Source organism: Phascolarctos cinereus, unplaced genomic scaffold (assembly GCF_003287225.1).
Source record: "Phascolarctos cinereus isolate Bilbo 61053 unplaced genomic scaffold, phaCin_HiC Scaffold_726;HRSCAF=1367, whole genome shotgun sequence".
NCBI lineage: Eukaryota > Metazoa > Chordata > Mammalia > Diprotodontia > Phascolarctidae > Phascolarctos > Phascolarctos cinereus.
Window position 1 is genome coordinate 48824041 of NW_027556098.1, and position 16478 is coordinate 48840518.

General features: G+C 36.8%; 1 protein-coding gene across 5 annotated transcripts in view; it reads left to right on the top strand.

The window, feature by feature from the left end:
• Positions 1 to 16208, top strand: part of KCNJ15 (potassium inwardly rectifying channel subfamily J member 15) — a 37746-nt gene extending 21538 nt beyond the window's left edge. For 3 of the 5 annotated variants that reach the window (XM_020995959.2, XM_020995958.2, XM_020995957.2), the window contains one exon: positions 14881 to 16208. In XM_020995959.2, coding sequence (XP_020851618.1) covers positions 14901 to 16028 — 1128 coding nt within the window. In that variant the 5' untranslated portion in view covers positions 14881 to 14900 and the 3' untranslated portion in view covers positions 16029 to 16208. Of the gene's footprint in view, positions 1 to 10711; positions 10811 to 14880 lie in introns of all 5 variants that reach the window. The other 2 variants (XM_078146528.1, XM_020995961.2) reach the window with 1 other exon arrangement.
• Positions 16209 to 16478: the final 270 nt, after the last annotated feature.

Below are 16478 nucleotides of genomic sequence, written 5' to 3' on the forward strand. Positions count from 1 at the left end.
AACTTGTCTTTGCCAAGCATGTTGTCAATGCACTCTTAAAAAAAAAAGAATAAGAATTAAGAAGTAAGGAATGACTCATTTACAGATGGTAGGTGTTTGGTTGTTTCCCCATTTCAGAATGTGAAACCATATAAACTGTAATAATTGATATACTGTCAATGATCTGAGTTGTCAAATCCAATCATATATTCTCAATCATCAAGTTATTTGATCTCTTTGTTATTTGACATTATCAACCACTTTCTGTTCCTGGATACTCTCTCCTCTTGCATTTTAACATATTATTTGTTCATGGTTATCCTTTACTAGTTCATCAGCCATATCATATCACTGAATTAAGGTATTCCCCAAAGCTCTCTCCTGGATCCCCTTCCCTTCCCTTCCCTTCCCTTCCCTTCCCTTCCCTTCCCTTCCCTTCCCTTCCCTTCCCTTCCCTTCCCTTCCCTTCCCTTCCCTTCCCTTCCCTTCCCTTCCCTTCCCTTCCCTTCCCTTCCCTTCCCTTCCCTTCCCTTCCCTTCCCTTCTCTCCTCTCCTCTCCTTTCTTCGTCGTCTTCTTCTTCTTCTTCTTCTTCTTCTTCTTCTTCTTCTTCTTCTTCTTCTCTCTCTCTCTCTCTCTCTCTCTCTCTCTCTCTCTCTCTCTCTCTCTCTCTCTCTCTCTCTCTCTCTCTCTCCTGAATCTCCCACTGTTTTAACTATCATTGTTTTCTGTGTTGACTCACAGATCTATATATCCAGTGTGACATCACCAACTCTACTGGACAGTCCAAACTGGATCTGCCAATACTATCTCAAATTCAAAATATCCAAAACAGAACTTAGCTTTCCCTCAAAAAACTTACCCCTCTTCTTAACTTCATAATCGAATGCACCACCATTTTTCTAGTCTCTCAGGTTCTTAACCTCAGTGCTATCTCTGACACCTCGTCTTCCTTCATACCACATATCCATCCAACTGCCAAATCTTGCTATTTCTATTTTCACATCTTTCACATCTAATCTATTCTTTCTACTCAGAGCTACTACTTTAATCACTTTAATTCAGGCCTTCATCACCTCTCATCTAGTGTATTACAACACCCTCCTAAATGATTCTAATCTCTCCCCACTCCATACATCTGCTTTCACATATCTACATGCATATAGGTGCAAAAGTGATTTTTTTAAAGGCTCAGATGTGATCATGTGACTTCTCCTGTTCAACTAACTCCAGTAACTCCCTTTTACTTTTAAGATCAAATAAAAACTCTTCTGTTAAGCTTTTAAAGCCATCAACTACCTGGCCCCAATCTATCTTTATGTATATGACGGTCTAAATTGTATCTTTGTACCTTTGCTCTGCCCCATGTCTGATTGGTACTTCCTCCTATGCCTTAGAGAATCCCCATCTACTTCAAACCATTACTCAAGCATTTCCTTCTACATGAAACCTTTCCTGAGCCCACAAATGCCAGTGTCTTCCTTCTCTAAATATTTTTATTTGTATTTATCTCAAATTTATTCTATAAATACTTGTATACATGCTTGTTTCTACATTAGTATGTAAATTCCTCTAGAGTAGGTATTATTTTATTCTTTTTTTTTCTGCACCAATAATATAAATAAATTAATTAATTAATGGTTTGCAAATGATTGGCTGATATAAGGAAGAAGATGACTCTTTAGTTACAGAAATGAATTAGGCATAATAATGTTTTAATGAAATGCACAATTTGGATAGGACTTTAATAAAAGATTTGTCATCATTATACTGATTAGCAATTATATATATGCATATATATATACACATATATATATGCATATATATACATATATATATATGATGTCTGAAGTTCTGATTTTTTTTCTTATCTTTCTCCAATGCTTGATTTTTTTCTGTAACCATGCCACATACTGACCACTCTCCTAAGCAAGAAATCTCAGAATAATTTCTTACAGTCTACTGTCCTCTTCTTTCTTTCTCTCTTCTTTCATTTAAGCATTCACGTGGAAAAGAGTTAACGACCATCTTCTCAGGAGATGCATTTTCTAAATATTTAATGTCCCATAGCCTTTGTCTCTTTCATAAGGATTGATACTATGACAGTTGGTAATCTGTTCTAGCACATGCCATGATAAACTTTCCTTCTTTTATACAAAATATTGAGAAAATAAATGTATATACTCTTTGAGTTTACTGTAAATTTTTTGTGTCTAAATCAATGTTGTATTAGGTTGTTGGGGAGTCATTTTTATAACATCTAGGGCAACAGTCCAAGCACTTAGTAAATTTTTTTTGTTAATAATAAAGATAATAGCATCTATTGGTCCATTAATGGCAGAGTTGTTCAAATGACTCCTTAAAATAGGAGACCATATGCTGTAAAGATTTTCTTCATAGATAACTCAAAAATTTTTAGAGTTTAATTCCCTCACTTAGTCAATAAGAAACTAGCATTTATTAATTGGGGTATACAGTGTTTGGAGAAAACTAGTACTGTTTGGTGTGAGAGTTGCCAAGACCTTTTCAGGACTGCTTTCCTCCTTTGGTATCCATCTGACACCCAACTCTCATATGTGGCTCCAAGCAGCTGTAACATTCACAGTGCCCACACCCTTGTAAACTGTTTTAGCAGATAGGCTAACCTAGGTTGAGGATAACCAAGGAGCCTGAAAACCATTGGTGAGTTAGGGGAATGTCTACCCCAAGCATGTAAAGACTTCCATGGCAGGAAAGGCAAATGTGAACAATTTGTTCCAATGGGCCATGAAGGTGGAAGAGGCAGGTGTTTTGGAGAGCTGAGAGCTTGGTCAGATGTTGAAGATGCCAAGGTCACCCACTACATTCTGAGCCGTCATTAGTCATTTTGACTTTTGTCTTGCCACTGGACTTTGATGACTCTGGAAGAGAGAACAAAGTCAATCACTTTGCCCAACTTGGCCTCACTGAAATCCAGTTTGTGCATAAGTCAAAAGACATCAGCCATGCTATTTTACCATTTTTACTTATCTCAAAGACCTGTGACAAGAGACAGACAAAAAAGCAAAAGGTGTGGATACACTGGGAGCTATAGTCATAACCTTGCACCCAGGCCATAGGGTTGTCTTCTTACTGGACTGAAGCAACAGTGGTATTTGACAGCCCCCTAGGTGTCTCAGCAGTTTTTTTCTTTCAGATTTTATTAATTTATTTATTTTTAGTTTTCAACATTCACTTCCACAAGATTTTGAGTTCCAAATTTTCTCTCCATCTGAGCAATTTTTTAAGGACTACACTGATCACCTGCTGGTGTGAAGAAGGGTCTAGAAAAGATGTCTTAAAAACTGTCTGTTTCACCTAACCTAACCGGATCCTACCCTGACATGGAAACACAAAAATATGCACAAAAACTTTTGTGAAGATGATTCCACTCATCATTGGAATATAGAAGGTATGTATACTTATAAACAACAGGAAATGAAGTAGACCTGAAAGAGAAACAGCTGTTGTTGCAAGAGGACTCAGCAGGCATCACACCCAAATAGTATTCTGGAATGAAACAAAGTTGACAAATGAAGGCCACCTTACCAAAGTTGGAGCCGGGTACGTGTTTTTCTGAAGTGGCTGCAGTGATGGGGAGTACCCTGAAGCTGGTGTAGGTTTCAAAATCAAAGCAAACTTGCATGCCTCCCAAAAGAAGTGAATGACAGGCTCATGACAATGTGATTGCCACTTGCAGGCAAGCACTCCACCGCCATCATCAGTGCATGAGCTCCCACCATAATGAATCCTGCTGGGGTCAAAGAAAATTTTATGAAGATTTGGAGATGCTTATCAGCAATGTGCTGAAAGAGGACAAGCTTGTAATTCTGGGTGGCTTAACACCAGAGTAGGCACAGACTATCAGACATGAAAGGGAGTGCTTGGGAGGAATGGAGGCAGAAACAGCAATGATCTGCTGATTGTGTGTCTCATGACATTCTCATCACCAACACTGACTTCCACTTACCTAAATGTAGTAATACTTCATTGATGCACCCTTTCAGCAAACATTTCTATTTAATAGACTATCTCATTGTAAGGAGAAAAGATAGTCAGGATGTGAGAGTAACAATGCCAAGTGTGGCCCAGAATGCTGGACCAATCATAGACTTCTCATCTCCAAGCTAAACAATCTGCAGTTCCAAGGTAGGACAACTACCAAAAGATTTAATGTCAACAGATTAGAATGCTTCTCTGTGAGGGAACAGTTTGTTGCTACCCTGGAAAGAAAACTGCCAACAATGTGGTTGGCAACAGCAAAACAGAAAAGGAGTGGGCAGATTTGGTGTACAGCACTGCCTTTATTCATATGGGCCAGAACATTTGCTAACATTAATATTGGTTTGACAAAAATAATGGGGAAATTCAGAAGCTGCTAAATGAAAAACAAGAACTCTACAGGATTTACTAGCAGGATAATTCATCCACCTCTAAAAAGGCAGCATTTAACTCCATCAAAACTAAAGTACAAGTGAAACTCAGAGAGATGCAGGATTCTTGGCGTGATAAGAAGGTAGATGACATTCAGTTTTATGCTGCTAGTAACAATCCAAAGTTCTTTGATGATGCTCTGATGGTTACTTATGGGGCAAAGATCTCTGGTGCATCTTAACTACTCAGCATTGATGATCCTAAAGAGATGGACTGAACACTTTCATAGTGTTCTCAACAGACCATCATCAATTAATGCTGAAGCCATTGACCATATACATCAAGGTAAAGTCAATCCCTCTCTAGCCAAACTTCCAACTGGAGAAGAGATTTTGAATGCCATTAGGCTCCACTTGTGTGGCAAAGTGACTGGTGCTGGTTCTATTCCAGCTGAGATTTATAAGGCAAGGGATCCACTGCTCATACAAAATCTGATTGTGATCTTCTAGGTTATATGGCCAGAAAAGTTTATCCTCCACAAGTTCAAGGATACTTTTATTGTTCATAAAGAAAAAAGGAAATAGATTGTCCTGCGACAATCACATGGGGTTCTCTTTCTTAGTCATTGCTGGTAAGATTCTTGCCAGAGTCCTCCTTAATAGGCTAATCCTTCACTTGGAAGATAGTCATCTACCCAAGAGTCATTGTGGCTTCAGAAAGGGCTGAGGAATGGTCAATGTGGTGTTTGCTGCCCAATAACTTCTGGAGAAATGCCAGGAAGAGAATAGTGGTCTGTACACATATTCATTGATCTGACTAAAGCCTTTGATAGTGTCAGTCATGAGGGCTTGTTCACCATCACGGCAAAATTTAGTTACCCAGAGAAGTTCATCAGCATTCTAGTTCCATGATGGTGTGCTTGCATGGGTTCTAGATAACGCACCATGCTCTAGTGCTTTCCCAGTCACCAATGAAGTGAAGCAAGGCTTGGTGCTTTCCCCCATGCTTTTTAGCATGATGTTTTCAGCAATGTTGTCAGATGCCTTCAATGAAGACAAAAATGTTATCAAGGTCAGTACTGCACTGAAGGTAAATTATTTCACTTGAAAAGAAGAAAAGCCAAGACTAAAGTGGAGGGAGAATTGGTGTGCAACTTTTTGTTCACAGATGATTGTGCACTCAATGCAACCTCTGTGGCTGATTCCCTGCTGCTTGTGCTAATTTTGTCTTGATAATTAACACCAAGAAAACAGAGATTCTCTACCAGCAAGCACCACAGCATCCATATGTGGAATGTAAGTTACAGCAAGCAAATAGAGAAATTTTGAATGTTATGATTAAGTTCACTTACTTTGGCAGTATACTTTCCAGAGAAGCGTGCATAGATGATGAGGCTGATGCACTGCCAAATCTAGCTCAGTGTTTGGGAGGAAAGTGTGGAAGAAAAGAGGTATCAGGCTGCCTACCAAATTGAAAGTCTATAGAACTGTTGAGTTGCCTGTGAAACTTGGACAGTGTACCAGAGCTATTTGAACTGTTTCATGAAGATTCTAAAGATCACCTCTCAAGATAACGTACCAGAAACTGAGGTCCTTTCTTGAATTGAACTGCCAAACATTCAAACTTCACCGTAGAGAGCACACCTCTGATGGGCTGGCCACATTGTTTGAATACTAAATGTACAATTGTCAAAAAGACTATTTTAGAGAGAACTCACACAAGGCAAGCACTCACAGGCAGGTCAGAAGTGATACAAACACTCTCAAAGTCTCTCTGAAGAATTTTGGAGTCAATTGTGAGACAGGGGAGACATTGGCACAGGACCACCCAGCATGGTGTGCCTGCTCTATGTTGTGCTCTATGAGCAAAGCAGAATTGCAGTAGCTCAAAAGGAATGTGAGGTGCATAGATTTGAAGACCTTTTCACTCAAAATATTCATGTGGACTATTCATACTGTGGTATAGAGCCTTCCAAGATTGTTTTGGATTGATTAGCCATAGTCAGACACAATGTACCTTTACCTCAACAAAGTGATGTAATTTTGGTCCTCTTCAAGCATGAAAGACAACAACAACCAGAATGAGCATTTATTAAGCACCTGCAATATACCAGGCACTGTTCTAAGCTCAAATGCTTTTGGTCATGGTGATAGACACTTTCCATTGTACTGCCTATGATTTGCAAATACTTTGGGAAGATTCATACTTATAATGTTTCCCCATGAAAGAAATTCCTGCCAGAAGACTTTTGTACCTATATTTTAACTGTTCAAGTAAAGGGATGAACATTTTTTACTTAGATTGCATTGAATGACCAACTTTCCAACTGTGTATTATATTGATTATTTCTGACTTTTTTTTTTTAATGAAGAAAGCCCACTAAGGTCATACAAACAGGGAAATTCCTCACTGAAAAATGTTTTCCCCATCTGTCCCTGCTGCCATTAAACTAACAAGTTGTGAAAACTTATGTGCTTGGGAGAGTGTATTTAGATTAGTTATGGGCATGATTCACACATTGGAGTGGTTTGTTTCATGTAAATATCACACTTTAAACTGGGAGGACTCCTTTTTCTCTGTCACAAACACCTACAGGCTGTAAAGTTGTTTTTTTCACATTCACCTTTTCCATATATTTATGTGCAAGTCTGTTTTGTTTTTTGTTTACCATGGGATTAGTATTTTACTTTTGGGTAAAAATAAATTGTATTACTTGAACTAATATATTAGAAAAAGTTTCTTTACCCCAGTTACTGTAAAGGAATGGACCATAACAATTAAGCTAGGTGGTGCAGTGGATGGAATGTTGGTCCTAAAGTTCAGGAAAGACCTGAACTAAAATCTGGGCTCAGATACTTAATAGCTGCATGACCTTGGGCAAATTATTTAACCTTTCCTGTGCTATAAAATGGGGCTAATGATGGCAACTACCTCCCAGGGTTGTTTTCAGGATCAAATGAGATAATATTCGTGGTGGGCACAGAGTAGGCACCACATAAATTCTTTCATTCTTTTTTTATTCAAGTCTTCTTGTCCAAAATGGCTAATATGGAAATGTTTTATGTGATTGCACATGTATAACCTGTATTGCATTCCTTACTGTCTCAGGTAGGGGGAGGGGAGAGAAGGAAGGATAGAATTTGGAATTCAAAACCAAAAAAAAGTGTTAAAAATTGTTTTACCATGTAATTGGTGAAAAAATAAAATATTAAAATAATAACAATAAACATATAAAAGGTACTTCATAACCTTATCAATTTAGATGTTCTCTCCCACAGTGCAGATCATAATGCATCCATGCTTGTATATCCTGTATGACTCTAATCCATATCCATTATGGTGGATATTGCTTTATATTTACCAGTCCCCTAAGCAAGAAACCTCAGAACAACTCTGCAATTATAAGTTCATCTCAGGTGGTAAAGCCAACATACTAGACTCTTTCCTTGCTTTATCTTGACACCATTAAGGCATCTTTGGAGCATTAAGATTGTTTACCTTGTAATCATTTTTTTTTGCCAAATGACTAACCCTTCTTTTCTTCCCATCGCATTTTCCCAATGACATTTTTTATACTTGTCCTTGTTCAGGTTTCTTCATTGGTAATAAGTTTCAGCCTGCTCACCTACCATGTTTCTCTTTAATGCCCTCTGTGTGATATTCATTTCCAGTTCTTCAGAGATTGCTATATTCCATGTCTCACAGTCATATAGAAATGCTGATTTAAAGTTGCTTTTAAAGAGAGAGGCCATTGATTCTAGGGAAAAAAACCTTTTGGTTATTAAAGCAGCTTTGTAATTTCTAGAAGGCAATCCAACCTACTATACCCTTTCAATTTAATTCTGAATTTAACTCTTCGTCCATCTGTATTTTCAATCCTAGATACATATACATATATATGTATGTTATACACTCACTACTGCTGGACAGATTCAATAGGTGGACCATCCCAATGCATGACATAATCTGAGCAATAAACTTCTTTCATCTACTTGGTCTTTATCAAAACAAACTTTTGAGGGATTACAGATCTTTCAAGGGGGTTTGCCAGGGGTGGGAAACCTGCAGCCTCTAGGCCTTCCAGGTCCTTGTTTGCAGCCTTTTGACTGAGTCCAAGTTTTACAGAACACATCTTTTTATTAAGGGGATTTGTTCTGTGAAGTTTGGATTCAGCCAAAGGGCTGTACCTGAGGACCTAGAGGGACACATGTGGCCTTGAGGCCATAGATTCCCCAACCCTGGGCTTGGCAATGTTACAAACTTTGATTCAATTGGCATAATATTATCTTCAACACGGATATTTGGAGGAATTCACCATCCACAAAGAACCCCTCTTAAATATGAACTGCATTGAAGTCCATCACAATGACGGACAGCTGTAACAAGCATACAATCTCTATTTTATGCTTTATTTGATATTTCTTAACAGAAGGCTGCTAAATAGGATTGTTTCTGTTGCTTCAGGGTTATTTCTTTCAACAACTATTGAATGATTTTGATGCATATGTATCAAGTTTTCTCTGGTCCTACTCTCTCAGAGCAAGGCCTGCTTTCCAGCCTCCTCAGGGCCCTAGGGTACCCTGGAGGCTTGGGAGTTGTCTCTGTTCTCTACTGACATTGGTTTTAACCCCATGGGCTGTTCCCCCTCCCAGGCCTTCACTGTTAAATGACAGTGACTAGCTACCTAGTTCCATTTAACCACTTAACATCAAGGGATATTAATGAACCAATAAACATTTATTAGGCACCTGCTATGTTCCAGACACTATGCTAAATGCTGGAAGATATTTATTTTGAAGTCATAACAAGAACAAAAGTACAAATATTTTCTCCCAACACCTGAATCTTCATCTCAGCCCTAATGAGCTGGGTCCTGAAGGTAACTCTCAAGGGTTACTTCTTTTTTTTTGGCTCATCAATGCTTATCTGACCATAAAATTTAGACACTTAGATGCCACTCTCCCTATATCTGGAGAAGAACAAATACAAAGGCAAAAAAATAAGCAAAGCCTGTATTTGCGGGGCCTTGGAGGTAAAGAAAGCCCAAAATCTCTCCCCTCTCTTACCAGATGCCACGAGTGATGGAGTCAGACCAATAGCACAGTAATCAAAAAGGCCAAAGCTGATTCAGGCCTTCCAAATGCCTTCTCAGTCAGTCAAAGAGCCTCCTCTTCACCACACAACCAGCCAATTAGGAACAGTTATAAAATATATACATGCATTCTATTGTCTGTCCAAGGCACTTCTATTACATGTTATCATGACTCATACGGAAGCATATTCTCCAGGCTCTACATGTGGGAAGTTACTAATAGAGAGAACTTTGTGTGTACACTAGACCACGTTCCATGTAAATTTCAGACACCTTATTGAAGAAAGCCTTCAAGAGTGGAGTTTTACTCCACTGAATCAAATGATTTTTCACAATCAACAGACAGTAAGCACAGAAGGATGTTGTGTTCTCTACATCCTTCAGTTATAAAATGGTAAAAATATGGTCTATTGTAGATTATCATTTGCAAAAGCTTGCTTTGTTCCCTTCTAATACTTTCATTAAGGAAACACTTAATTTGTAGGTCTTGTAAAGGTCTTAAATAGAAGAATAAAACAGAAAAGTTGTAAAGGTGTGCTGGTTCCATCTCTGACCAACTTGCAAAAACAATTAAATTTTCAGTGTGAGAATTTACATTTCTTGCTTTTTTTCTTTTAGTTTCTTTTCTCATTTTCTTGTCTTTACAAAAAACATTGAGAGAATGCATGTGCTCAGCATTAGGGTTCTATGCTTTTGAGACTTCTTTCATATTATTTCCGTAATCTGAGTTGCAAACCTAGTGCATTTGTAATGACTTTTCTCACTGGAGGAGTGAGTGATTACTCTGGATGCCTTCAGGAGAGGTGGAGTTATTGAGAGAGCTTATGAGAAGTCACTTTCTTCTTCCTTCCTGTTTCAAGAAAGAACCACCTTGGTACCAGACACTTTTTGAGAAGAACACAAGATAGAGAGAGGGAAAAAAAAGATTGGGAAGTAGCAAACATGTACAGGACCTCAATATATTCCTGATTTCCAGCTTGCTTCCTTGGAGACATTGGCACATTTCTCTTGTGAGACCAGGGACTTTTCACTTGAACTAGACATATTTTATATAACTCTCTTGATGGGAAGGAATCAATCCTTTGGCTATAAGATGTATCCCTTTCTCTTTAAGAGATAATGACCAGGAAGAGTTTGAACCCTGAAATAATTTCCCCTAGATTAGTAACAGTTGTAGGTCAAATATAATTCTAGTCTGTGAAAAGCACAGAGAAGTCAGCCTGGTGGCCCCTTCTTCTATTCTTTTCTAGGCAGGAAGCAAAGCCTCCTTTGGAGATGAGTGGTTGTGATTCCACAAATATCTATTTATGCCTACCTGGGACTCAACTTAGACTCAACAACCCTGGGAGGTAGGTGCTATTTTTATAGCTGAGGATGCCAAGGCAAATACAAATTAAAGCTAGTAAATATCTGAGGTGGGACTTAAACTCATACCTTCCTGACTCTAGGCACAACTCTATCCACTGTGGCACCTAACTCAAAGGAGACAGAAAACTCTTATCTCAAATCTAGGCAAGTTATGTGGCCTAGTTTTCCAGAGTAGTGAAAAATCCACAATAAGGAAGTTTTTAAAGTCAAGACCAGTTTCACACTTTCTATTTATTAGGTTAGTTCCATTAATGAACTTATTCAACAAAAAAATAACTATATGGTGGTCAAATGGTGGCCAGATTGGATGAAAGCAGATAAAGAGATTTGTTATCTTTGAAGGGGAGGGAGTGATCTGATAAATGGATGTATTTAGGTGCAAATAAGTAGGAAGACAAGGTAGGCAATCATGCTAAGGAAATTTGGACATTGATTGGTAGATGAAGCAGGAAAAAACAAGGATCAACCAAAAACCAATTTTATTTCCTCTTCCCCACAGAAATGCAGAAGCCACAGAAAAAAAGTGTAAAGACTAACACTGATTCTGTTTGTCAGTGATAACTTTAAATTTAAATCCTCTTTAAAATGTGATCAGAATAGCACATAACTTTGTAGAAGTTCCCTGAGTCCAATGATATTAGACTATGAGATATATATATCTTGGAGTTTGAGATACATATGACCCTTGAATCTATGAAAAAGAAAAGAATCATTAAATATTTAGGTTAAATAATAAACTCAGGTATTGTGCAATTTACCCAAGATGATCAAAGCTCACTAAAATAGCTCATTAACATGCACAATGGCCATAAAGTATTTAGGAACTACCATCCTTTATTCCATTTTCCAGATATGGAGAATTTAAGAATAATGAGGTTAATGTTGAAAATTATCTTTACATGTAATTGGAAAAAAATAAAATGGATCACAATAGCCTTTGGTAAAACTAAGGAAAAAACACATATTTTCTTACTTCTATCCTATTGCTCCTTTGAAAAAATATCTTAGAAAAAGAAGTCCAATGCTTAATTTATATAAGCAGAGTTAGAGAGCTACAGAATCTGGTGGAAATTCATGAGCCACCAAAAGCTCCATTTATACTCACAGGCTATATGGATGTGGGTCACCCATTAAAACATGTTTCAACATTTATATAGTTTGATTAAATTTTATACTTAATATTTAAATTAATATTAAAATAGATTATTTGTATTAAATTCACTTTTTCTAAGCAATTTCCCTTGCTTTAAAATTTTTTAATTTATAGAATAAAACAAGCATTTCCATAACATAGTACAATAAAAAGGTGATTATACATGAAATTGCAAAATCTACTAGGTACAACTTGAAATTCTTTTCAATTATACAACAAAATTATCATGCAAATTTCTTTTTTTCCTCCCCTGCCCCCCCAGACAAGGCTACCATTAGACATAAATAGCACAAATAGGTGTATGTGTACATACACACACACACACACACACACACACACACACACACACACACATATATATGTGTTTAAAATTATTCTATACACACTTCTATTTATCAGTTCTTTCTCTGGCTACACTTAGTATCTTTCTTTATATGTCCTTTATGTTTCCCTTTCATAAAACTATTTGTAGTTAATGGTACCCCAATTGCATTTTCCTCTGACAGTTCCATCATTCTGAGTTTGTTTAAACATTATTAGTTTCATGTCTACATGGTTTTTATTTCTAGACTTTCAGGCTTTGTGGCATTTTTTCCACTTTGGTTGCTGAGAAATGCTTGTGCTGTGGAGATATTGACTCCCATGGTCACAACTTGTATTAAGAATATCAATGATATAAAAAAAAAGGAAAATGACCTACATGTATAAAAATATTTATAGCAGGTCTTTATGTGGTGGCAAAGAACTAGAAATTGAGGGGATGCCCATCAGTTGGGGAATGGCTAAACAAGTTGTGGTATATGGTTGTGATGGCATATTACTTTGCTTTAAGAAATGATGAGCAGGATGGCTTCAGAAAAACCTGGACTTACATGAACTGACGCCGAGTGAAGTGAGCAGAACCAGGAGAACATTGTACACAATAACAGCAATATTGTGTGATGATCAGTTATGATTTACCTCTTCTTGGTTATGCAATGATCCAAGACAATTCCAAAATACTCATGATAGAAAGTACTATCCACATCTAGAGAAAGAACTATGGAGTCCAAATGCAGATCCTAGTGTACTATTTTCACTTTTTTTGTGTGTGGCTTTTCCCTTTTGTTCTATTTCTTCTTTCATAACATGACTTATGTGGAAATATGTTTATATGATTGCATATGTATAACCTACATCAGATTACTTGCCATTTTGGGGAATGAGGATGAGAGGGAAGGCAGGAGAAAACATTTGGAACTCAAAATTTTATTAAAAAATGAATGTTGAAAACTATCTTTACGCGTAATTAGAAAAAAATAAAATACTATTTTTCCAAAGAAAAGAATATCAATGATATTCTATATTTTCTTTGAAACTGATCCCAAAATATGCTAAATAAATAAAACAAATTCTGAAAAAACCCATAAAATCATTAATGTAATAAAAAATGTCTCTACTTCCTTTCTGAGAAAAAAAAGCAGTTAATTTTGGATGTTACTTAGAAAAAAAAGGCTTGTTAATGGGAAAATTGGAACATTTGACAAATTTGCACCATCCTGAATAGGTGTTTGATTTTTTAAAAGGATTTATCTAGAAGGCTTTTAAAAAAATTAGTGACAAATACTTTCAAAAAATTCTATTGAAAGTGGACGACCATAAAAACAAGAAGTTTAACATAAATCACAGAGCCATTAGATGGAAATTCTTCATTACAAAGTGGAATTTTGTTAAGCCTTGAAATACATCCTCTAATCCCCCAGCTGTGTCTTAAGAGAATACAGAATCAACTTACAAAATTACCAACTTACAAAATTCACCAAACAGATACATATAAAAAGCCATATAATGCCATATGCTACTTTCTCAGTTCTTTTGCTAGAATATGTAGGTCATGTCTGCTGGAATTTCAAGATCTCTCTCAATTTTCAGTGACTATTTGAAAAGAGATATTTATTATTTTCATATGCCTAAAGAGAGACTATGTCAAATGTAGCTTCTTTATGTGGAGAAGGTTTTATGCCTAAGATGTTATGTTGACTGTGTTTCTCCTGGAATAAGTGACATTGATGACTTTAAAATAGAGAACTTATTACCACCAGTTTTCTTTTTTCTTTCATTGTCATATTTTCATGGGGATGTAAGATTGGTTATGAATTCCAATTTATGCTTAAATAAGTGAAACAAAATTATTGTTTCTCAGAAAATGTTGGTATAACTTAGGTTTCTAGCCAACAAAGACTTTGGAAGCTACAGACAAGTAGAGGAAGCTAATTACTCAGTACACCACTGATTTCCTATGTCTTTCTCTCTTTCTTCATGTGTCTGGAGTTAGTCCAGGAGAAAGTCTGGAACCATCCTTGACTTCTCTGAAAGAGGAAAAAGAAGAATGTCTTTAATCTCCAAAGCGTCAACTTCTCCCTCCATGCAATCATGCAGCTTTGGGTCAGCCTTCTCTCTTCCTGTTAGGCAAATCTTGTGAAGAATTTTCCAGACTTGGCTAGAAATCAGTTACACTAGGTTTGAGCAGTTTGCTTTTAACTTACATAACATTGGTGCATCCTTTTCACATACCACATAATTCTCTTGTATATAACATTCTTAAGAGCATGAAGAGGAAGTTTAATTTTAGTTTTAGTCTGTTTTTGCTTTTCTTTTCAGAGAAATTAAGCAGCATCATGAATGTTGTCACAGCACATTTCTAAGTACAAGTATATACAAGAGAATACTGCAAGATAGCATGTTTCCTTAAATATATTTAACTTACTTTAACATCCTATACATTACATGTCTTCTGTAATTACTTTTCATAAAATACTATGTGTGACCATACCTACTTCCTACTGATTGGTATATTTTTAGACTTATACATTTTATTAATATGTGATTTTAAGTAACTGAATTATTATATTTTCTTAGGAGATAGCAACGTATTGAAAATGGAAGCCATTTGCATCAATATGTCAAGCACGACTCTTGTGAATCACACAACTAATTCTGAACTCAAGACAAAGAGACCTCGGGTCATGTCAAAAAATGGACACAGCAATGTGAGGATTGACAAAGTTGATGGTATCTACTTACTTTACCTTCAAGACTTATGGACAACAGTTATAGATATGAAGTGGAGGTACAAACTCTCCCTATTTGCTGCCACTTTTGTGGTGACTTGGTTCCTATTTGGAGTCATCTATTATGTGATTGCATTTATTCATGGGGATCTGGAACAGAGTGAGCACTCCCCAAATCAAACAGCTTGCATTATGAAAGTCAACTCCTTAACTGGGGCATTTCTCTTTTCTCTTGAGTCCCAGACAACTATTGGATATGGTGCCCGTTTCATCACTGAAGAGTGTCCTCATGCCATTTTCTTGCTGGTTACTCAACTGGTTATAACAACCTTAATTGAGATCTTTATCACTGGCACCTTCCTGGCCAAAATTGCAAGACCTAAAAAACGGGCTGAGACCATTAAGTTTAGCCATTGTGCTGTCATTACCAAACATAATGGGAAGTTATGCCTGGTGATTCAAGTGGCCAACATGAGGAAAAGTCTGTTGATCCAATGCCAGCTTTCTGGCAAGCTCCTCAAGACTCACCTTACCAAAGAAGGTGAAATGATACTACTCAACCAAGCTACTGTCAAGTTTCACGTGGATTCTTCTTCTGAAAGTCCCTTCCTCATTCTACCCATGACATTTTATCATGTGCTGGATGAGACAAGCCCCCTGAGAGATCTGACATCACAAAATCTGAAAGAAATGGAGTTTGAATTGGTGGTTCTCCTCAATGCCACAGTGGAGTCCACTAGTGCTGTCTGCCAGAGCCGAACGTCTTATATTCCAGAGGAGATCTATTGGGGATTTGAATTTGTACCTGTGGTATCTCTTTCAAAAAATGGGAAGTATGTGGCTGATTTTAGTCAGTTTGAAGAAATTCGAAGAAGTTCAGACTGTACATTTTATTGTATAGACCCAGAAAAACAAAAACTCGAAATGAAATACAGGGAAGAGGAGCAGAGAGAGAGGGAAATTAGGACAATTTTATTGCAACAGAATAATAACTGATTACATTGGAATCTAAAAATTTAACTTTACAAGCTGATTCTCCAGATTATAAAAGGATAGGCATCTATAGAATGTAAGCTCTTAGAGGGTAGAAACTGTTTCACTTCTGTCTTTGTGGCTCCAGCCCTTAATACAGTGTCTTGCACATAGTAGGTTCTTAATAAATGTTTGTTGAATTAAGTCATTCTATCTTCTATGAGGCTACTAATTACAAATATTTGGCAATAACCTAAAAAAAAGCATTAGGTAGAAAAAATTGATTTTTTCTTTATATCTGGCCAAATAAAATATTTTTCTCCATGAAATATTTTTCTCCACTCCACTCCCTGGGTGCACTTACTATGCTTTATTTAAAATCTTTAAAAAATAAAGTTTTCTAACAATGACTTTGGAAGAACTTGGTCAAACATAATTCTAAGAATTTCACTCCTTCAAGAGTTTTGCTAGATA